This window comes from Perognathus longimembris, chromosome 4, assembly GCF_023159225.1.
Source record: "Perognathus longimembris pacificus isolate PPM17 chromosome 4, ASM2315922v1, whole genome shotgun sequence".
Taxonomy (NCBI): domain Eukaryota; kingdom Metazoa; phylum Chordata; class Mammalia; order Rodentia; family Heteromyidae; genus Perognathus; species Perognathus longimembris.
In genome coordinates, this window is record NC_063164.1 from 15,784,198 (window position 1) to 15,808,010 (window position 23,813).

At 54.6% G+C, this 23,813-nt stretch overlaps 1 protein-coding gene across 1 annotated transcript; it reads right to left on the bottom strand.

Moving 5' to 3' along the window:
• Window positions 1-1,217: 1,217 nt before the first annotated feature.
• Window positions 1,218-23,593, bottom strand: LOC125350310 (probable hydrolase PNKD). Its single transcript, XM_048344767.1, has 9 exons — window positions 23,422-23,593; window positions 6,795-6,910; window positions 6,586-6,698; window positions 5,919-5,977; window positions 5,293-5,385; window positions 4,778-4,941; window positions 3,894-3,980; window positions 2,769-2,884; window positions 1,218-2,574 (listed from the first exon to the last, which is right to left on the bottom strand). Exons 1-9 carry the CDS (start codon window positions 23,580-23,582, stop codon window positions 2,395-2,397), a joined length of 1,089 nt encoding a protein of 362 aa, XP_048200724.1. The 5' UTR covers window positions 23,583-23,593; the 3' UTR covers window positions 1,218-2,394.
• Window positions 23,594-23,813: the final 220 nt, after the last annotated feature.

A 23,813-nucleotide genomic window follows, 5' to 3' on the forward strand; every position in this document is an offset into this window, starting at 1 on the left:
CCCTTCAGAGTTTGGCCAAGTTTCATTTTTACTTATTCCCCTCCTCTCCCCCACCCCGGTCATGGGGCTTGAACTCTGGACCTGGGCGCTATCCCTAAACGCTTCAGCTCAAGGCTGGTGCTCTACCACTTGAGTCACAGCGCCACTCCTGGTTTTCTGATTGTTAATTGGAGAGAAGAATCTCACACTTTCTTGCCCAAGCTGGCTTTGAACCACGATCCTCAGATCTCAGTTTCCTGAGTAGCTGGGATTACAGGCATGAGCCACTGGCGCTTGGCCCTGTTCCTTAGCTTTTTTTGCTCAAAGCTGGTACTATACTACTTGAGCCAGAGCGCTGGATCTGACCTGTTTTTGCTGGTTAATTCAGTAGGAGTCACAGACTTTCTTGCTTGGGCTGGCTTCAAACCATGATCTTTAGACCTCAGCCTCCTAAGTAGCTGGGATTACAGGCATAGAGTCACCGGAGCCTGGCTTTCATTTTGCTTTATTTTTAGGGTGGTATTTAAGAGTGACCCCAGAACTTCTACACACGCAAGGTGACCAAAGCTCTTCAAGTATAGTAACAAACCCCAAGTTCTGGGCTTTGGGTCACAGTTGGGAGAACTAGCAAATGCTGTTTTTAACATGTATAGCAGGAAAGACAAGCAACTGAGTGATTGACCAGACCTCGGATAAATCATTCATTCAACATTTATTGAGCGCCTACTGTGTGCCAGGCACCGTGCTAGGCGCAGGAATACAGAGATGCAGAAGGTACAGTCCATGCCCTTAAGGATTCACAGTCTAGAAGGGGAGACAAACGTGTAAACAAGTACAACAGGGCGTGTGTGATAAGTGCCACAAGAGAGAAGCATTTACAAAGTGCAGAGGTAGCCTGGAGGGGAGGGGGGGGGGGTGCCTTCCTGGGGGAGGGGCGGGGAAAGATGAGGGGGCTTTGCCAGGCCAGGGAGGCAGGAGCGGGAAGGCATTCCAGCCTGAAGAGACAGCATGAGCGAAGGCACAGAGGCAAGAAAGTGCGTGTCTTGGCGGCGAGGGACGCTAACTAGTCTGGTGGTATTGCTAGAGTGGGTTCCAGAGCTGGAGCTGGAGAGGCCAAATGAGGAAGGAAACCCAGGGCAGGGGCATCTCGGAGGGTCGCCAGAGGTGAGCAGAGTCCAGGGGAAGGCTCTGACCCAGGAAGACAAGGTTTGGGGCTGACCCAAGGTATGTCTGCTTGAGGACCAAAGGCTTCGCACTGGGACCTCTTCAAAAGCAATCAAGACCAGAGGAGAAACCAGCTGGAGGAGGGGAGGAGGCGGGCCGAGCGGGAGGGCCTGGAAGCTGTCCCTTGCTTGCGCTCCCAGGTTGCTGATTTCTGCACTCTGCTGCCCAGAGCCCCAGCCCCTCAGTCAGGATGCGGCCCAAGATCCAGTGAGAACTGGACAATACGAGAGGGCCAGACGAATGCTAGGGTGAAAAACTAAATCTTTACTAACTCAAAGGGGGAAAAGAGTGGAGGAGAGCGTGAGGGGAGAACACTGGATAGAAGGCAGGCAGGAATTCCTAAGAACAAGGGCCAACATGAGAAGCTGCGTGGGCCTGGGTGGACCGTTGGCTCTCTCTCCCCTAGAGAGGTGGGCCACTGTGGCCCAGCACAGGGGCAGAGGCCAGGGCAGACTCAGGCCAGATGTGTGCATGGGGGGCGGGGCTCTGTATCCCAGCATCTGGAGTCTCCTTGGCAACCAGGATCCTCCCCCTTCTAAGTTGCCAGGGAGACACCCGAGGCCCGGATTGGCGGGAGCCAAGCTTCCAGCCCTTGTGTGTTAGGAATGGCTCTGCCTGCAAGTGCGTCTTCAGCAGGGAGGGAGGGGTGAGGGGCTTGGGGATGGGGGGGCAGGGTCTCAGTCACCCAGAGTCTGGCTGCCCCTGTTGGTGACCACTTTCCCGAGGAGGCACCACCACCTAGGCCACTGTGGAAGGAAGGTTCTCCCCCATCCCTAGGTGGGGAAAGGCAGAAGATGGACTCCTCCTGGTTATGGCTCTTGCTGCCATGGGGGGTGGGGGGCAGTGGGGCATCCTGAGGGGGAGCCAACAGCAGCCGCCATGTCCTTGTGGCTCTCCTAGGAGAGGGGGAGGGAGGAGGACCCTCCTCCCCAGCTGGGTCTGGGGATGCCCCTTTCCTCTTTCCCCTGATGACCCAGCCTCACTTGGTGGGGCCTCGGGGCCTCCTCCCCTCCATGTCACGGTCTTGGCCCTCCCCTCCCCCTCACCAGTGTAGGGGAGTGGTGCTTCCGGTGGGCGCCAGTGGGGGCAGTGGTGTTGGTGATGAGAAGGACGGCAAGGTGCGGGTGGGGGGTAATCACCCTACCCCACAGGGCTGGGCTGGGCTGGGCTCGGGGAGGGGGGTGGGGGGGCTCATTTGCTCTTGTGTGTGTCCTTTAGCCGACGGAGCTCCTCCAGGAGCTGGGCTCGGGAGCAGCCATCATCGCCGTCGCCTGTGGGGCCTGGGCCTGGCCCCAGAGCCTCCTGTAGTGCCAGGCAGTGGGTCCTCAGGAACGGGTTGTAGGAGCGCTCCTCTCCCAGGGTAGATGGGCACTGAGGGGCGAGAGGCACCGGGCTGGGTGGACAGAAGAAGGAAAAGGGACCCCACACGGGCACGCCTGCCCCCCCTCCACCCTTGGGTCCAGGATTTCAGACCTGACTGGCCCATAGGTTTGGGAGGCACCCACAGACCCAGGACCGGCCCGGCCAGGTTGAGGGCCAGGGCCCTCCCTGCCCAGAGCTCGCACCGTGCTCTTGCGCTCCATCCGCTGCCTCTGCACCCACTGCATCTTCCTCTCCCGGGCCAGGTTCTCTGGCTCCACCACTCCCGCGAAGCCCAGGTTCTCCTCCGCGTACTCGTGACCTAGCGGCAGCCGTGGAGGCCGGGCAGAGAGCGGTGAGTGGTGTGGTCAGGGGGCCTCCACGGCCCAGGCCTAGGCCTAGCGGTTCCTTGCACCCCGGAAGGAGGGCAGGGCTCCCGGGGAGAGCTCTGGCCACCCGGAGCTGCTGCTCCAACTACGCCTGCAAGTCAGCCAGTGGGGAAGAGGCCAGGGCAGTTCGGGAGCTAAGCCTGGACTCGGAGCTGGGAGGCCTCCACGCAGGCCAGTCAAGTCCCAGGGCCTGCCTAAGCCACGGTTTCTTGTTTGGCAAATGGAGAAAACACTATCGGGACTGTGATGTGAATGTCACGCTTCCACTGCCGAGGATGGGGGGCGGGGGGGGGGGGGCTGTTACCTAAAGTATTTGTCAAAGGAATGAATATACGCTCCGAGGATTAAATGAGATACATGTGAATATCCTAAAGAATCAAGCACAAGGCAACAGATAACACGCAGAATCGACTGTCTTCTCAAGAAGTCAAAGCTGGGGGCTGGGGATATAGCCTAGTGGCAAGGGTGCCTGCCTCAGATACACGAGGCCCTAGGTTCGATTCCCCAGCACCACATATGCAGAAAACGGCCAGAAGCGGCGCTGTGGCTCAAGTGGCAGAGTGCTAGCCTTGAGCGGGAAGAAGCCAGGGACAGTGCTCAGGCCCTGAGTCCAAGGCCCAGGACTGGCCAAAAAAAAAAAAAAAAGAAGTCAAAGCTGTTTTTGGTTTTGGGGGTCCGGCTTTGAACCCTTAGGCATCTCTGCAGGGCTCCTAGGGGGCCGAGGACTGGCTGGCTGGAGGGGACGGTGGCACGAGGGACGGAAGCATCACAGAGCCCAGGACTGCAGCGTGGAGGGAGGCTGGAGGCCGCTCCCCCTAACTCTCAGAGGTGGGGTGGGGCTCCTCTGGGCCAGCAACTGGGTGGGCCTGGTCCCTGGGGGAGTGAGGGGCTGCAGAGCTCCGGTGCCAGGCGGGGCACAGAGCTGGGGGGAGGGGCACTCACCAGGCCAGAGCAGGGTGTCATCCCCCAAGCCCAGCACTGTGTCCAGTGAGCTCAGCATGGTCTCCGCAGTGCCCTCGAAGGTCCGGCCTGCCAGGGTTCCAGCGTGCAAGGGGGATACGATATAGTGTAAGTACGTGGAGAAAGGAGAAAAGCTTGGGCGGCTCTGCTCTTCAAATGTATCCTGTCTGCCATCCTCAGACATCTACTTCTTCCGTGTGTGTGCACACGTCGGGGGGGGGGGGCTGAGCACTGTCCCTGAGCTTTTTTGCTTAAGGCTGGCGCTCTACCACTTGAACCGCAGATCACTTCCTGTTTTCTGGTGGTTAACTGGAGATGAGAGTCTCACGGACTTTCCTGCCCAGGGTTGGTTTCAAACTGTGGTCCTCAGATTGCAGCCTCATGAATAGCTAGGATTACAGGTGTAAGCCACCAGCACCTTCCTTCTTATTGGGAGCTGGTTCAATCAGTCACTCTCAGCATGAGGGGGATTCAGTGCACACAGTGGTGTGTGGGAGAGGGTCTGGGAAGTGCCTGCCTTGGCCTGAGTTGCCCTTTGGGGCTATGTAGCCCAGCCTCACCCAGCCAGGGTCTCTCTCTCTCTCTCTCTCTCTTCCTTAGGGGTCTTTAACTTTCCATGGCCTCCTCCCACAGTCGCTGTCTTAGCGGAATAGAGCTTCACCTAGCAGAAACAACTGTCCTGGGGGGTCATGGTCTCTGCTCAATTACATCATCTTCTCCCTATGAAATCTTGAGGATTCAAAACCACAATTAGGAAGAGAAGAACATGGAAGAGCATGCTGTGGTGCTGTTGGTGTTGAAATCAAGGCGGGGGACTCTGTCTGTCTCTCTAATCCTCACTGCTGCCTCTTTTGGGGGGAACTCACCACAGCCAGAGAGGAAGAGCAGGTCCCCTGAGAAGAGGCAAGAAGGACCCTTGTAGGGCTCCCCATCCAGCAGGTAGACCAGATGGCCTTGTGTGTGGCCAGGGGTGGCCAGGGCCCGGATCTGGAGCCGTCCAACGCTGACCACATCTTGATGACACAGGGGGCTGGGGCAAAGCAACAGGGGAGAGGAACTCCCGCTTGCACCACACCGATCCCTCTCCCACGAGAGGCCCCGGGCTGGTTACTCACAGGGTGGGGTTTCCACTCCAGGAAGAAGGGACCCGGTGTCTGGGGTCTGGGACCCAAAGCCTCCCTTCCACCGCTCTGGGAACTGAGGATGGCCCGTGGGGGCCAGGAAGCGTTCCCACTCAGTCACGTGGGCTGAGCTGCGCTAAGGGCCAGGAAGGAGGTCCGAGTAGATGTGGCTGCGGATGGATGCTCTGCAGGACTGAACGGAAGCTGGAGGAGTGACCCAGGGCCCCGGAAGGGTGGCTCTTCCTGGGTGAAGGACTTACTGGGTGAGGTGGGGGATGCCGTCCTGAGGGCTCCCGTACACCCGACAGTCTCGGTGCCGCCGGCTGAGGTCCCGGTTCCCTCCGCTGTGGTCCCTGTGGGACAGCAGAGACCCGGGGGGGCTTCAAGGAGCAACTGTAGCTGACACTCTGCCTTTCCTAAGCCGCTCTTGGGCCTTGGTTACAGCTGTTCCCCTGCCTGGAATGGCCCTCCCTCAACTCCAACCCCCACCTGGCTGATGTCAACTGACCCTCAAATTCCTCCACTCACAGCGCGCTTCCCCAGTGCCATCTCCAGCTGGGAGAGTCCTCCACTCAGGGCTGTCTCCCAGACTCCACTTGGAGTTTCCTTGGTGGGTGCCCACGCCTAGCACACAGCAGGCATCTACCACACGCCCCCGAGGGGAAGCTAAGTGACTTCCCTGCCCTCTTCTGGGGCTATGAAGGCGAGCGAGTATGATGGGGGGGGTACCCCCTGCACCTCCATCTCTGCTGGTGCCCAGGCGACTTCATGAAGATGGGTCTTGCCAGCTTGGCTTTCTCATTCCCCCCCACCCCCAGAAAGCCTCTCCAGGCTCGGAACTGGGTGAGCCAGGGAGGGCGGCCTGTACCCAGAGCCACCCCCTTACCAGTGCTTGTGGGTGCAGAGAATGGCAACCAAGTTAACTCCTTCCTTCTCAATGGAAGCCTGGGGGAGAGAGGAGGTACTGAGTCTGGGAGCTGGATCCGGATGAGGACAGAAGCGGAAGGGGACAGGGGTAGGATGGGTGGGAGGGGAACAGGGAAAGCTGGACGGAGAGGGAGGGGCCGGAGCTAGAGAATGAGTGGGGACGGAGGTGGGGGACTCGGAGGAGGGTGGGGAGACAGGGGAGGGGGGGAGCGGAGCGTGATGCCCCGCGGTCCAGCGCTTGCCGCGTAAGCGAAGGCCCTTGGTTCATCCCTAGCACTGCAAGGAAAACAGAGAGAAAAAAAAGAGAGAGACAGACACCCAGGTACTGACAGAGACAGACATCAACACAGAAAGAGGGTTCAATATGGGGATCGAAGAGGGCGGGAGAGAGCCTGAAACAGTAGACCCACAGCTCCCACCCCAAGTCCTACCCCCTGGCTCGGCGCCTCCCACTCCCCTCCCTCCCCATTTCTGGGGGTGGTACCGGGCGTGTCCACACACAGAGGGGCACATCCACGGGCAGAGAACCGGGGGTTAGTGCCTCTGCCAAGGGAAGGTGCCAGTCCCCAAAGGTGAGTCCAGGTGCCCCCCCGCCCCCCACCGGCCCCGTCCAGCTCTCCCCTCACCTGCACAGCCCGGGGATCTGAGGGGTCCACAGCCACAGCCAGCCGGGCCTGGGTATCGATGATGAGGTAGCTGTAGTTGTCGGAGAGGACAGGGATGGGAAGCACCTTCACTCCTGGGGGGGACAGAGGCACACAGAGGGGCTGTGGGCAGGGCCCACCCGGCAGGAGGGCGGAGGCAGGGAGGTGGGCAGGGCCGGCCGTGTGCTCACCATTGAAGAGGCGGGGCTGGGTTTTGGAGTGGCCTTTGGGGTAGCGGTTCCGAGCCCTGCGCAGCTGCTGCCGGTAGAAGAGGTACCCGAGCCAGGTGCGGGTGTACAGGCTGTACCTGAGGGCGGACAGTCTGGGGTCAGCCCTCCCCTCAGCTCCTCTAGACCCCTCCACGGTGCCTGCAGGCCGCCCCGTGTCAAAGCACATCCACCCACTTCCGCCGGCACTTACGGTGCGCCTACTGTGCGCCTGCTCAGTGCAAAGGCCTGGCTCTCGCTTTCTACTGGCCTTAGACATCCTGTAGCTTAGCCCCACCGGCACTGGAAGGAGCCGCCTTGAACTCTTGCCTCACCAAAGAGAAACCGAGGCAGGGATGGCATTGAGGTAGTATCTAAAGTTATATGTCAAGCCAGTCAGAAAACAGGAGGTATCCTGAGATAGAAAGGTAGAGTGGAGGAGGAGGAGGAGGAAGAAGAGGAGGAAGAGGAGGAAGAGGAGGAGGAGGAGGAGGAGGAGGAGGAGGAGGAGGAGCTAGAGAAAGAGGGAGAGAGAGTATGTGTAGGAGGGGGAAGGGTGGCCTTGCCCCTTAGACAAAGGCTAGCTGATCTACCTGATTTCTCCGGCACTTTGGCTCAAACCAAGTAGATTACCATGACGACTGACGTGGCAGTAAAGAGCTGGCTAAAGTTTAACCACCGCCCTGGGCTCCATTGGGCTCCCCTTCTGGCTTTGGTAATCCTAGCTCACCAAGGAGGGCCTTTTCTCACAAGACCTCTAATTTGCATTTCATTTCCACCTCAGTCTCAGCCCCTTGTACCTCCCTTTCCCCAGCAATGTTTATTAAGGCCTGGCTATGGGCCCGGCCCTGTGCCTGTTTGCACAAGGTGGAATCACCACCCTCTGGAAGCTTCTGTTCTGAGTAGAAGAGGGAAGGATAATAAACAAGCACAAGCAAAAAAGCAGGAAAAAGGATGGAGAATGAAGACAGGGCTGCTATGTTGGATACAGTGCACAAGGAAGGGGAGGTGTCTAACGAGGTGATATAGGTCCAAGCAGTAGGGGCAGGAGGGGTGAGTGGGCGGGGGGGGGCAGGGGGGGAGGAAGACCCACCAAGGGGAAAAACTGAAGGTGAGTGCCCCACCAGTGAGTTCTGAGAACAAGTTGATGCTGTATGTGACATGTCGTAATGCAGTCAGTCCAGCAGAGATAACCAGTGAGATGTCAAAGAAATTCCCTTGTACAACTAAATCATGCTGAGAGAGACAGACAGACAGACAGACAGACACACACACACACACACACACACACAGAGACAGAGAGAGAGACAGAAAGAGACGAGAGAGAGAGAGAGAGAGAGAGAGAGAGAGAGAGAGATCTGAGCTGGGTGCTGATATGGCTCTCGTCTCTAATTCCAGCTACTTAGGAGGCTGAAGTCTGAAGATTGCCATTTGAAGCTAGCATGAACAGACAAATTAGACTTTTTTTTTTTTTTTGGTTGGTCATGGGCTCATAATCTGGGACTGGGCGATGTCCCTGAGCTCTTCAGCTCAAGGCTATCACTCTACCACTTTGAGCCACAGCACCACTTCTGGTTTTCTGGGGGTTAATTGGAGACAAGAGTCTCATGGACTTTGCTGCCTGGGCTGGCTTCGAACCACAATCCTCAGATCTCAGCTTCCTGAGTAGCTAGGATGACAGGTGTGAGCTACTGGCCCTCAGCTTAGAGAGGCTCTTATCTCCAGTTAACTAGCAAAAAGCTCAAAGTAGAGGTATGGCTCAAGTGGTTGATTGCTAGAACTAAATGAAAAAAGCTAAGTAAAGGTGGCAGGCCCTGAATTCACAAAAGAAAGGAAAGGAAAGGAAAGGAAAGGAAAGGAAAGGAAAGGGAAGGGAAGGGAAGGGAAGGGAAGGGAAGGAGGGAGGGCTTGAACTCAGAGCTTGGGCACTGCTGTCTCTGAGCCTTTTTGTGTTCAAGACCAGTGCTCTACCACTTGAGCCACAGTCTCAGTTCCAGGTGTTTTTTCTGAGTGGTTTATTGGATATAAGTCTCATGGAGTGTTCTGCCAGGCTGGCTTCAGACCAGGACCCTCAGATCTCAGCCTCCTGAGTAGCTAGGATTAGACATGAGCCATTAGCGCCCGGCTTCACTCAGCTTTTTCACTCATGGCTGGCACTCTGCTACTTGGGCCATGTTTGTTTCATTTTTTGGTCAGTTGTGAACTCAGGGCCTAGTCACTGTCCTTGAGTGAAAATCTACCACTTTATCAATCCACAAAAGTCAGCAGCTTTTCTGTACACCAGCAATAGACAAACAGAAAAGGAAATTATGGAAACAATTCCATTTACAGTAGCCAAAAAAAGAATAAAGTACCTAGGGATCAACTTAACCAAGGACGTGATGGACCTATTCAATGAAAACTACAAAAATCTAATAAGGGAAATCAAAGAAGACACAAGGAGATGGAAAGACCTCCCATGCTCATGGGTAGGCAGAATCAATATAGTGAAAATGGCCATATTGCCCAAATTGTTATACAAATTCAATGCAATACCTATCAAAATCCCAGCCACATTCTTCACTGAAATAGAGAAACCAATCCATAAATTCATATGGAACAGCAAAAAACCTAGAATAGCCAAAGCAATTCTAGGCAAAAAAAATAGTGCAGGAGGTATCACCATACCAGACTTCAAGCTCTACTACAAGGCCATCATAACAAAAACAGCATGGTATTGGTATAAAAACAGATCGGAAGACCAGTGGATTAGAATTGAAGACCCAGAAATAAAACCGCACTCTTACAGCCAACTGATATTCGACAAAGGAGCTAAAGACATACAATGGAATAAACATAGCTTCTTCAACTACTGGTGCTGGGAGAACTGGGCAGCCATATGCAGAAAACTCAAAGTAGACCCAAGCCTATCACCATGCACCAAGATCAACTCAAAATGGATCAAGGACCTCAATATCAGACCTGAATCCTTGAAACTACTGAAGGACAGAGTAGGAAAGACACTAGAACTTACAGGCACAGGAAGGAACTTCCTGAATAGAGTCCCAGGTGTTGGGGATTATTATGGCCTGGGAAAGACTGCCCTTCCACCAGCCTTGGGACAATAGAAGCCCCTCCCACCTTTTGACCTCCACCCCTTGGGAGGTGAACACGTGCGTGCCACCATGATGGGGTTGTCCCGCCCACAAAGGGAAGTTTCGTGATGTCACTTGATGAACGTGACCCCTAGCCTATGACTGACCCTTTGGCCAGCCCCCTTTCTTTCCCGCCATTACTTCTATATAAGTGCCCTTCCATATTAAAGTCTTTGAGACGCTTTTCACCACCGCAGCGTGTCCCTGATGCCTTCCTTTTCGCCTCCGCCCTCGGTAACATGTGGGGGGACTGGGGGGAGGGGAAGCTTCAGCAACCCGTCCTCAACTTAGCGTTTGCCCATGTGAGCACGCCTTTGGCCTTCCGCTGGCGGAGGGCCAGGCTGGGTGCTCTTTCATAGAGTTTGTGGTTACCATTCTCCCCGTGGGGGGAGAAAGGGGGTGTCCAGAACCCCAACACCAGGGGCACAACAAATAGGGGAAAGACTCAACAAATGGGACTACTACAAATTAAAAAGTTTCTGCACAGCTAAGGTCATAGCCACCAAAATAGAAAGACAGCCAACGATATGGGAAAGGATATTTACCAGCACAGCAACAGACAAAGGCCTGATATCTGTCATCTACAGAGAACTCAAAAAACTAAGCCCCTCCAAGCCCAATAAACCTATTAGGAAATGGGCAAAAGAGCTAAAGAGAGACTTCACAAGAGAAGATATAAAAATGGCAAAGAAACACATGAGGAAATGCTCAACATCCCTGCTAGTAAAGGAAATGCAAATAAAAACAACCCTGAGATACCACCTCACCCCAGTTAGAATGGCCTATACTCTAAACTCAGGAAACAACAAATGCTGGAGGGGCTGTGGGGAAAGAGGAACCCTTCTCCATTGTTGGTGGGAGTGCAAATTAGTACAACCACTTTGGAGAACAGTATGGAGGTTTCTCAAAAAGCTCAATATAGACCTACCCTATGACCCAGCCATACCACTCCTAGGCATCTATCCTAAACAGCAAAACCCAAGATATCAAAAGGACATTTGTACTTCCATGTTTATCGCGGCACAATTCACAATAGCCAAAATATGGAAACAACCCAGATGTCCCTCCACAGACGAATGCATCCAAAAAATATGGTACTTATACACAATGGAATACTACATAGCGATTAGGAATGGTGAAATATTGTTATTCGCAGGGAAATGGTCAGAACTCGAACAAATAATGTTGAGTGAGACAAGCCTAGAACACAGAAAACAAAGGGGCATGATCTCCCTGATATATGACTGTTAACAAAGGGAGACGGAGAGACAGTAGAGACCAAGTCTGTGAACACTGTATATGTGCTTGATACATTGTATATTGCATATGGGTCTACCTGACCTAGACAAGGGAGGGAAAAACAGGTTGTAAGATATCACAAGAAATGTACACACTGCCCTACTATGTAACTGCACCCTCTTTGCACAACACCTTGTAAAAAAATTTATGTTCAATTAATAATAAAAAAAAATATAAAAAAAAAGAAAATCTACCACTTTGAATCACAGCTTCACTTCCAGTTTTCTGGTGACTAATTGGAGACTAGAGTCTCATGGACTTTCCTGCCTGGCTTGGCTTTGAATTGCTGTCCTTAGATCTCAGCCTCCTGACTAGCTAGGATTTCAGGCTTGAGCTGCCAGAGCTGGCTGCTTCCTTTCTTTCTTTTTTAATTTAAAAAAAAAAAGTTTTTATCAGTCAGCTAGAAATTACCACCAAAAGGCGGGAGGAGGGAACAGGTACACAAAAACTAGACACATAAGCCTAAAAACATATTAAAATTGCAAAAAAAAAAAAAAAGGGCGGGGGGCTCTAAAATGTGCCTGGATCATTTGCAATTCTCTTGGAGAGGACAGACGAGAGCAGGCTGAGTGGGGCAGGAGAAGTGGGCATCCAACAGGGCATTGTTCTGCCCTCGTGAGCAAGGGCTGCTTTCTTCCTCTTTCATTCTCCCTACTACTTTCAGTCTCTGAGGCCCGGCAGGAGGTAGCAGTGCAGAGGCCTCCTGACATCCGTTCCACCACGGTGGACAACTGCGAGGCTAGGCTGTCATGAAGGGCCACTCCGCAGCCCTTCTCTAGGCTGGAGAAAGAGCTGCGCTCAGGTGTCTCACACGCCAGCTGCCTCTTGCTCACATGGTTCCTGAGCCCCTAAAGCCTAGAGGATCTGGAGAACAGCCAGAGGACACCGGGGCCCCCCGCCGGCATCCTGGCCTGCATGTCTTCTCTCGGGCAAGTCTCTTTAGCCCCGGCGCTCTTCCCTCTCCCGCTCCGGTTCTGCCCTAGGTCTAACCCCTCCTCCTCCTCCATGCCGCCTTCCCAGACCATCTGAGCTTCTCTTTCTCACCCTGGTCTGAACACACAAAAAACACTAAAGAGTTTAATACCTGGAAACTGGGCCAGTCACCCACGTAGGGTAAGAAAGAGGATGTCTGTATGGTTTCAAAGTATCTCCTTCTGAAGGTATTAGTTAGCCAGCAGTGGGCAAAACCTGGCTGACTTCATCTGAAACCAGTGACCAAGGTTCATCTCAGGCCTGAGGGTGTAGCTTGGTGGGAGGTTGCTTGCCTAGCAGGCATGAGTACCGGTTCCATCCCTCATACCGCAAAAAATTAATCAGCAGTAATAATATGTAGACATCATTTGCCTCTTGATATGACATGCAGAGGAAGGTACCACCTCATTTTTGTGGTATGCACACCAAAAATGCACAACCATAATTTTTTTTTTGCCAGTCCTGAAGCTTGAACTCAGGGCCTGAGCACTATCCCTGGATTCTTTTTTGCTCAAGGCTAGCACTCTACCACTTGAGCCACAGCACCACTTCTGGCTTTTTCTAGATATGTGGTGCTGAATCCAGGGCTTCATGTATACAAGGCGAGCGCTTTACCACTAGGCCATATTCCCAGCCCGTACAACCATAATTTATTCATGAGAAAACCTCCAACCCAGCTTGAGGACCAGGCTACAAAACATCTGGCCAGTGCCCCCAAGATGTCAACACCATGCCAGACAGACTGAGGGACTGTCCCAGATGGGAGCACCATGGGAGATTAATTCAACACGATGGGTCCTAAATTCAACACGATGGACTCTAAACTCTAGCAAAAGAACATAAATGGAAGAGCTAGAGATGCTTCAATAAGTTCTGATGGTAGTTTCATGCTAGTGGTGTGCATGCACGTGCTTGTCCTGGGGCTTGAACTCTTGGCCCTGGAGATCAGTTTTTTCATACACAGTTAATCCTCTACCACCTGAACCACACCTCCACTTCCAGATCTTTGCTGGTTAGAGATAAGAGTCTCACCGATGGGCTTGGAATGTTGGCTTAAGTGGTAGAGTGCTTGCCTAGCATGCATGAAGCCCTGGGTTCGATTCATCAGTACCACATACATAGAAAGAGCTGGAAGTGGCACTGTGGCTCAAGTGGTGAAGTGCTAGCTCAGAGACAATGCTCAGGCCCTGAGTTCAAGCCCCAGGACTGGCCAAAAAAAAAAAAAGTCTCACAAATTTGTCTGCCCTGTCTGGCTTTGAACCTTGGTTCTCAGATCTCAGCCTCCTGAGTAGCTAGGATTATAGAGGTGAGCCACCAGGGCCCAATTAATTTGTTTGTTTTGATGACTGTGTATGACTTTAAAAGGTATTAGCATTTGAGGGACCTGGGCTAAGGGTACATGAGATTCCTTTGTGCTATTTTGGCAAGCTTAATGTTATTTAAAAATGAAAAGCTTAATAATAATGAAATAAAATCATTTCATTCTTTCCCTGACACTACCTTGCAACTCTGCCAGAGCCCTGTTTCTTTTCTGTGTCAGCTCTTTGGAATCCCAGGGATTCTGGCAGGAGAAAATGGCCCTCCTGCGCTGTGCCCTGAGCAAGCCGTGAGTGCCACAGATAAGGTTCCTCCTCTACAGAATAGCCATGCCCTCACTAGGGACCATGTGAAGATAGACAAACAGTAAGATCATGAATAGGAAGCACTCAGTCGGAGCTGGGAGGGAGAAGGGGTTTCTAGCAAATGCTGTTTCCTTTTTGCATTCAGCCAGGCACCTGCACAGCGGCTAGAACATGGTTGCCTATGTCTGGGAAGGACTGAGAAATGCCCAGCCCTCCTTGTTGGTGTGTTGGTGTGTGTGTGTGTGTGTGTGTGTGTGTGTGTGTGTGTGTGTGTGTGTGTGTGTGTGTGTTGCATGTACCAGTACAGGGGCTTGAACTCAGAACCTTCTGCTTTGACCTGGCCTCTTCATCTCAAAGCTGGCACCCCAGTACTTGAGCCATACCTCCACTTCTGGCATTTTGCCGGTTAAGTGAAGATAAGTCTTGGGGATTTGTCTACCTGAGCTGGCTTTTAACCTTGACCCACAGATCTCAGCCTCCTGCGTAGTTAGGATGAGTGAGCCACCAGTGCTCCGCTTCCTTCTTAGGCTCTTACAGCGTGCTCTGGGTTTGTCACCTAACCAAGGGCAGGACGGAGGGCAGGGACTGAGCTCACTTAAGGCTGTGGTAACCAAGGCATTTCTCTTTGGCTCACTTTATTTGGAAAATGTTGACTGTACTCGATGGGCACAAAAACAGACAGAACACAAGGCAAATAGATCCTTGCCTCGAGGAGCTTGTGTCCTGCAAAAGTAAGGGACTAATAGACATGAAACCAGCAAACACACACTATGAGTTAACTCAAGCTGGGGTGGAGGACAGAAGCCAGAAGGGAAGGGGCTGACCACAGGTAGAATGGCCAGGGAAGACCTCAGAGGTGACACCAGAGCTGGAAACTGAGAGACGGGACCCCCTATTGCTGTGTGCCCTATTTTGGGTTTACAGACCAAAGCCCAGGCTGGAAGGGGCGTGGTCCATTCCAGTAGGCCTTGTTTTTGTTTTGTACCAGTATAAGGAACTTGAACTCAGGGGCTGAGTGCTGCCCCTTAGCTTTATTTGGTGCTCTACAATTTGAACCACAGCTCTACTTCTGGTTTTTTGATGGTTAATTGGAGATAAGAGTCTCACAGACTTTCCTGCCTGGGCTGGCTTCAAACCAAGATCATCAGATCTCAGCCTCCTAAGTAGCTAGGATGACAGGCGTGAGCCACCAGCGCAATCAGCTTTCAGACAGGCCTTGGTGTCTTGGCAGAGGGGCAGAGGGTGACCAAGCAGGCCCAGCTGGGGTATGGAGGGCAGAAACCTAGCCGTAGGAGGGAGGGGAGGAAGCCTGTAAGGGAAGTTCAAGGTCTGCCTTCCCCTTCTGAAGGCCGCTGGGTGGAGGATGATCTGAAAGGCAGTCAGAGGGGAAGGAAGACAAGGTATGGAGTTATCCAGGGCATTGCAGGAGAGGGTAGGGGTAGTGGTGAGCTTTAAGTGGCTAGCTTGGATATAGCTGGAGGTCAGCATCCTCCAGCATAGGAGGGCAAGACAGGGCTGAGCAGGAGAGGGGGGGGGGGCCTGAGGACCCAGCTGCTCAGGGCTGCTGACCTGCCTGGCCATGACTTCCACTTGACTCTTGCTGGACTCAACTCTTTATCTCTCTGCCAGATGCGCCAGGGTCAGCTCCTCTTATCTGGAAAAGGTCTGATTCCCCCTTTAGCCCACTCTGTGTCTGAGGCATCCAGCCCACACCCCTGTGGACTCCCCTGTGGGGAGAAGTGCTAGGTGCATGTCCCCAGGCTCATCACAAGAGCCTTTGTCCACCCACTCTGAACTAGAAGCCACTGGCAGGAATGTAAGCCTCCAGCACACCACCTCTGACCTAGAACCCTGCTGCTCAAAAGCCAGCCATGGCTCCCGGTGCTCATCTACTCCCACACAGGCCCTTTGTACACAGACACCAGAGCTTCCTCCCCTCTCCTGAAGCCCAGCGAAAAACACCGCGCTGTGAAAGGGGGGGAAGCCCCCCCCCAAAACAGCGAAATATGTAAGTAAACCACACCACCATGCACAGACTGGGGAGAACGACACAGTCAGCAAAACAAATGAGGTACGACAACAGGTTTCAACACGTCTGATGTTCAAATACGTTCAAATATGAAGCGAAAACAAGGTGACAACATTTACTAAAAATGCCAGTGAGTGCAGAAACCATCGCATGAGCCACGTGGAGACGGCAACCTGTGGGGAAAGGACAGGGCCGTTGAGGACAGTCCCCATCCCACCCAGCAGTGCAGTCCAGCCTGCAGCACCGTCTGAAGCTTTATTTCTTAAGCTGGGCGGAGGCACAGGGTGTATATTTTTGTAACTTAATTTTTTTTTCTTTGGTTGGTCAGGGGACTTGAACTCAGGACCCGGGCCCTGCCTGTCCCTAAGCTCTTTTGCTCAAGACAAGCAAGCTACCACTTTGAACCATAGCTTTGAACCATGACCGCAGTACCCAGCAGGACTGCTGTATTATCTAGTTTTTCACTAACTTATTAAAATTTCAAGGTTGCCAGGTGCTGGTGGTTCAAGTCTGTACTCCTAGCTATTCAAGAGGCTGCAATCTGAGGATCATGGTTCAAAGCCAGACTGAGCAGGGAAGTCCATGAGGCTCCTATCTCTAATGACCAAAAAGCTGGAAGTGGAGCTGTGACTCCAACAGTAGAGTGCTAGCCTTGCGTGAGAAAGCTAAGGAACAATGCACGCACCCTGAGTTCGGGCCCCAGCCTCAGCCCCAGCCAATAAATAAAATGAATGAATTAATTCAGTTTCGGGGCTGAGGTGTAGTTTGGTGGCATGGTGCTGGCACGTACAAACAAGGCTCTGGGTTCTAACCATAGCTCTTGTCCCCATGCCCTGCCTCTGTGCTGGCGGCCCTCCCTGCCTGAGGATATCCAAGCTTCTCCTCCGCCCTCCAGGGCTCAGTCCACACCTGTGTCCTGGGAGCTGCGGTCCCTGCAGGCGTCCTTCCTCCGCGGGGCATCCAGCCCCTGCCCCTCACCTGTGCTACCATTTCTCCTGCACTCCACCCCCCCCCCCCCCCGGGGCAGTGTCTGACCCGAGGCCAGCAGACTCCCACCAGCTCCTCTGTGGCTCCTGGCCACCCCTTACCCTCCCCCACCCCAGCCCCCACCTCTACCCCACCCAGGGGCGCGCTCAGCACCGGCACAGCACAGCAAGTGGCACTGGAGCAAAGCTGGCAGGCGAGCCAGTAGGGGAGGCCGGGAGGGGCCGGGCTGGCAGCCTGTACAGTCATCAGGCCACTGGGCTGGTGGATCGGGGAGGCTCAGCGCGGCACCTTGCTCAATTGATGCCCTCCCCACCCCGCTTCCCTCCTCCCTTCAGTGCCCACCTGCTTCCCAGGCCCCTCCCCTCTCCCTACTGCCCTGGCAGACCTGGGCGAGCACAGTGCTCTGCCAAGCAGGTCACTCAGATCCAAGGGCATGGGCGGGTACTATCACTAGGGCACAGAATCTCAGCATCAAGCTAGGAAGGGTGAGGAGGCAGAAGGAGCACTAGGCAGGGCGTCTAGACAGCCGGTCCCTTAGCCTTGCTGTGCCCACCAAGGTCACAACATCTCTCCGGCTGGCTGTCTCATCTTTAACAATCATCACCAGTGCCGTGGCCATTTTTGTACCTTCATCGATGAGCAAGTCCTAATTATCTGATGTCATCCCCAAAACAAACCCAGGCGCTCTTACCCCACCCCGTCCCCCAAAGCAGGAAGGGCCTTGCTCCGGACCCTAGAGCCTTGAGTGGTGGCACAGAGACAGAGATTCACCCTCGGCAGCCTGACCTGAAGCCCAGGAACCCACTCAAATAAGAGGGCAGGATGAGACGAAGAGGCCCGAGTTAAGTAAGGCCCGTCCCAATTCTTCTGAGGGAAGACAGGTCAGGGTCATTACGGTGACCGGAACAGGCGTGAACCCGGGACCTCCAGGGTTGAGAAATCACTCTGAGTCCTCTCCCTGAGCCAACTCACAACATAAGCCGCATTGTGTAGACAACCCCAGGGGTTTTAGGATACGACCCTAAGTCTAGGACTCTTGACAGCCCCTTTCCAAATGAGGCTTTGTGTCTCCTGATCCTGGATTGTCGGTGGGTTGGTGGTTGCAGGGGCATCAATGGGAGCCAGATGGAGAAGGGGATTTAGGAAAAGAAACAGGCTAGAGAAGAGGAAACCAGGAGGAAGCTATAGCCTAATACTGATGCCACTGGCCCATGTAATAGATTCCGGTTCCTCCCCTTCCTTTTCTCTCTTCCTCCTCCCCTTCTTTTCTTTCTCCCTCTTTTCTTCTTTTCCTCCCTCCTTTTCTCCCTCTTCCATCTCTTCCTTTTTTTTCTTTGGGGGAAGGAGAGGAGCGGTGGATGGAGTCCCTGGTCTAGCACACGTTAGGCAAGCCCTTTGCTGTAGTTGCCTATGGCTCCTGTTTGTGGAGCCGTTACCAGATACACAGCTCTTCATAGTTGGGCACAAGAGGGCAACAGAAGTGTTTCTTTTCTGTAAAACAGGGTGTTCCACCCTCTAGGAGTTCACATGATTCACAAGGTGACAGTGACACCCCAGACCTGATAGGGGGCTGCACTGTGCTCTGAGGTCCCCCGGGCATGGTCAGCAGCTGGGGTTTAGGACAGAGTGGGTGCTACCCACCCGCATCAGGTTGAGCCATTGGGGACCCTGGTAAATAAGATGGATGACTCGGGCCTCTCTGCCCCTTGCTTCCTGGACTTTGGTGCTAGATTTGTACCCAGGGCCTAGCATATGATGGGTGAGTACTCTACCACTATATCCCCAGCCCTGGATTCCAATTCAGCAGTGGTGGGACCGGAACCACCCAGCATCATCTTGCCAAAAAGGAAATCAAGTTGTCTAGTTACTCCTCTGGGATCCAGATAGGACAAGGTGGATGTGGGCGATGGCCTGCCCCTGGGGCCCTCCCTGTGGGGGTTAGGGCAGTGGCCTGAGTGTCTGTCACCAAGTGTGGGGTCACAGCATACCTCCCACTCCTTGCCTCACTTGGGGAGAACGTGGCTTCTCTGGTATCTGAGGCAGAGCCTCCAGCATTAGGGGAGACAGGTCGTGTAGGACAGCTGGGGACAGTAAGGCCAGTGAGGCCCCAGCCCCTCCTCTGAAAAGACACAATGGAGCTTTTCTTCCCCTTCCCCTCCTCCCTCAGGCCCAGCCGAGAGACTCTGGAGGGCTTCCAAGGGCCTGCACCACTGGGCCTGGGGCCCGCTCAGGCCAGCCAGGTCAGAGGAGCAGCAGAAAGGGGGATCTGCACCCAACGCAGTGACTGGGAAGCCCCATTGCCAGACCCCCTCGCCCTCCTTCCCCTTCTCCCTCTAAATAGTCCCTGACCCCAGTGGGGCTCCAGACTCCACTGAACCCCAACAAGGCGAGCCCAGGTTAGTGAGGCACCCCCTAGCACGAGTGCTTTGAGACAGGACTCAGCTTGAAGATTTTTCATCTCACCGGTAATAGTAACAGAAGACTATTGCGGGGGGGGGGGGGGGCTTGAACACAGGGCCTTGAGTTCAGGGGTGTGCTGGGATTCCAGGCCTGTACCAGCAGCTCCAACTTGCCTTGCAGTCACTTCCCTAAGCCCTCGAGAAGTTGGTGAGAAAGAGGTTGGAGCAGAGGTTGGAGACGGTCCCAGGCCAGCTCCTCCCCAGTCTTTGAAGTACTCCGTGGGACACCTATCTCTTAGAGGGTGTCATGATTGCTGGCCTACTTCTCCGCAGTACAGGAAGCCCAGTCAGCGCCAGCAGTCCCTCCGCTGAGCCTCATCCTAAGCTGGAGGCCTAGGCAAGCTGTCTCCTTGCCTGTGATCCTTGGCCACCTGCCCTGCCAAGGCCCCCGGGTTTGGTTTCTTTTGGCTTTCCCCATTTGTTCCCCCTCATCCTAATCCCAGATGCTTTTCACTCAGCCTACCCCCTGGGCAGGCCAGTGGGAGCTCACGTGGAGACAGACCTGCACCCAGGGCTCTAAGAAGGTGAAGATGGCAAGTCGCCCTGAGGAGACAGAGTTGAATTTGGGCTGAAAAGGCTGGGCCAGCTTCACAGAGGACAAGGCACATGGGCCGAGTCATTCATTCATTCATTCAAAAACATTCAGTAAGGGCTATGTGCCAGACACTGCTCTGGAAGCTAGAATGCAGTAGTCGAAGTTTCTTCCCTTGTGTGGCCATATTCCGGTGGGAGGAGAAAAACAAGTGTCCAGTATGTCCTGTCATGTGGTGACACGTACTGTGAAGAGTAAGAAGGCAGGACAGAGTTGGATGGAGGGACGGGGGTGTGGTCCTGGGGGTGGGGAGAGGATGGGGGTGTCTAACAAATGTGAACCTAGATTAAAGGAAGGAAAGGCAAGGGGGCAAGGGCCAGAGATGGGGTTGTCTAGAAATGTTGAGAATATTTAGGGGTCCCAAGGCCAGTGTAGGCAGCAGGCAGGAGAAGATGTGGCTGGCCCAAGGGTGAGCTTAGAAGATGCAGTCGAATGTGACTTGTGGAGACATGGAGAGGAAGGAAGAGCAGACAGATTAGACACAAGTACAGAAAGAGTAGGAGGGCCGTGGGGAGACCTGGGCGGGTGTGGGAGGGGGTGCAGGAGGGCTGCAGAGGCCTAGGTGAGGGTTCTGGCTTTGTTCCATAAGGCAGAATGGCTTAGGATGAAGACACCGGCTCCCAGCCAGGCTTTGGAGACCAACTAGGCAGCAGAGGGGGGGAAATGGGGTGGTTGGGAGAGCAGTGAGGCTAAGAGGCTGCTGTAGAATCACCAAGGCCTGAGGAAATCCCGCACTCTTCCTGCCAGGCTGTGTTGTAGATGGCCCAGCTCACTGCTTGTCTACGAGAATGGAATCCTCTACAACCCTCAGCTCAAGGCCTTCTGACAGGGAGCCAGTGGGCCTCACTGGCCCAGAGAGGTCTATCTTGGGGACAGCTGGTGGAGGTGGGGAAGAGTCCCTCAGGCTTAGGGCTTGGTCAGCTAGGACAAAGGCTGGCTGCTGGCCACCACAACTCTGAATGACTCTCCCAGCCCTTCAAGACCCCAGTACCAGGACCTGCTCCCCTGTCCCACAGTGGACAGGCTCTCTCTACTGCCGCTCAGAAGGCTATGTGGAAGAAGGGAGACTGAGGAAGAGGCAGGGGCACACAGGGGGAATCCCACCCTCCTATCCAAGCTCTTCAGATATACCTGTGCCCTAAGACTCTTCTAGACTCTCTCTGGTCATACTATGGAACCCTACTTATACCTGCTCACCTGTGCCTTTTCCCAACCCATGGAGAGGCCTAATGGGGCTCTTGTCTGTGATCCCATAGTCTCCCAATCCAGGACAGGTGTTACTGAATGGATAAAGGGGTGTGGTATTGCCTGATGGGTGGGAGTGGCATAGACAACTCCAGAAGGAAGCTGGCCATGTCCCCCCTTCCCAGCCACCCCAGGACACAGCATGAGCAATTGCCAACATTTCCCGAACACTTTCTATGAGTGCAGCCTCATTTCATCCTCACAGGACCCCACGGGACATCTGACAGGGGCAGACAATGGGGGCACCGAAAGGTAATGCGTGTGGAGTCACACGGCCTCCCAGGCAACAATGCCAGGATTCCAACGCTGACTGTCCAGCAACCCCACACGCTCTGCGCTTAGCTACTGTACACACCCCATCTTTCAGGTGTCCTGAATGCCTGTGTCTAACCTCATCCTAACCTGGATGTACCCCTAGGTAAAGCCCAATTCTTCCCAGCCCCAAGTGATAGTGGGTTCATTTGAGGAAAGGCTTTTCTAAGATTATCCTTAGAAAGGACAAGGCATTATCAGTACTACTGGAAAAAAGCAGCTTATCTCCCAGCTGTTGCTGAGGATTCTCATCACCTGCTTTCCAGCTACCAACACGCTGAGCCTTTAATTGTGGTCCTTCCAGTTATCTTTTCAGGTTGGGGGTGTCCGTGTACTCCCCACCCCCTCTAAACTTCCTGCAGGCTTGGAGGCATCGCATAATGTCAACACTGCGCGCTCCCCACCCATTTCCTGCTAGTACCCCTGTCCCCCTCAGTGGCCCAGAGCCCCTCCCCCCAAGGGACTGGACTGATTGTTTTCCATACCACAGAGCAAGTGGCCAGGTCTGGAATTCTGATTCCAGGCACACCCTTCTGCTCTGAAAATTTGGGAAGTTGATTCCCAAGCAACTATAAATCCAGACAAAGAAAACGCATGGAAATACTGATATCTAGTTTGGAAGCTCCCAACTTCTAAGTCTGAGGAATATGCAAACCCTAATGATTCTGGCACCAAGACTCAAGGCATTCTGATCTCAGGAATTCTGGTTCTAGTTCCTCATGGAAATGTCTATCTTCCTCTTTCTTGGGCCATCTGTGTGACTTCACACTTACCATATTGGATATTAGTAGATTAAAAATTCCCTCCCCAATAGAGCTGCAAAATTTCCAGAAATGGGGTGAGAATTAAAAGCAAAAATCAGATCTAGGCTCTAGGGGTATGGGTCTGTGGTACAGTGCATACTTGGCATGTATGAAGTCTGGGTTTGGTCTCAGAAGCAAAAAAGAAAAATCCCAAATAGAAGGTAGTACATATTGAAAATTCTTTTTCTTATTGCTTTTTAAAAAGCAGTAGCTCACTTGGATCATTACCTAAAAGTTATTTTTTTTTGGGGGGGGGGCGGCTCACCAGGTCTTTATAACTTTATTTTGTAGACTGAGTGTGAGTGGAGTCCTTAGGCCTGAAACTTGAGGAGTATATCTGGGGGGGGGGGGGGGGGAATGTCTGAGGAGAGTGATCCCCCAGGCTTGGCCCTGCTGCCGGCAGCCTGGCTAGGGCTCCTACAATTCCCACTGCCAACATACATCACTGGCTCCAAACTGGTGCCTGAGATCCCGCCCCACACCCCCAACCCCTGAAAGAAGGAAGCCCACCTCCTCCTGGCTCCTTCCCTTCCCCTCCCAGTGCGTGATATGAGGAACCGTGCTGAGTATCGTTCTCGTTCTAGACCCTGAGGCTGGGAAGGAAGGGGCAGAGGGGAGGGGAAAGTCCTCCCCACCACCCCGGCTGTCGAAGGGTCGGATTTCCCAGCCCGGGGCTCCGTGTGCCAGGGTTGGGGTGGAAAGGATGGGGGCACTCTAACCGGGGACCAGCACCTACCTAAAGCGGTGGGGAGCTGGGCTTCGGGGAGAGGGGCAGGGACGCCGGCCAGCTGGATGGGGTTGAGGCGCTCCTTTCTGTCCCGGTCGGGCCAGCGTGCCCGCGAGGTGCGGACCTCAGCCCCGACCCCCCCCCTGCACGGGCCTAGCCTCGATCTCCCGCGGTGCCCTCACGCCCCTTCCCTGGAGACCGCGGCCCGATTCCCCGACTTGTCCTGCCCAGCCATCCCAGTTCTCCAGCCCTCCCCACCACCCCACGCACGGCCTCTCCAGCCTGCGTCCGGCTCTCTCCGCTCCGGCTCGGGACCCCTAAGCCCGAGCGCTCCCACCCCCCCCCCACCACCCCGGGACCAGCCTCCGCGTCCCCGGGGCGCGACGGCGCTCGTCCTTCCGCGCCCGCCCCGGCGGAGCCCGGGCACTCACCCGATTCGGAAGAGCAGCCGCTGGCTGCGCGTCATGAGGAGGCCGCGCAGGCCCCGCCGCGCACGGCCACTGCGGGGGCTCACGAGCAGGACGAGGGCGAGCAGCAGCAGCCCGCCACCGGAGACCCACAGCCAGGGCGCGGGCCAGCCCTGCCAAGCCATGCCGGGGGGGGGGCCGGCTCCGGCCGCGGCCGGGGGGGGGCGTGGCGTGGCTAAGCTCCCGCCCCTTCCCCCCTCCCACCGGGAAGCCGCGGGGTGGGCACTGCCCTTGTGCGTGGGCGCGCTGGGGGCGTCGCGCTCATGGCCCCGCCCACAGGTCGCGCTCCAGCCCCGCCCCCTCAGCAGCTGTGCCCAGGCTCCCGGGGCAAAGGCCGCTGGGCTGGAGGCGGCTTG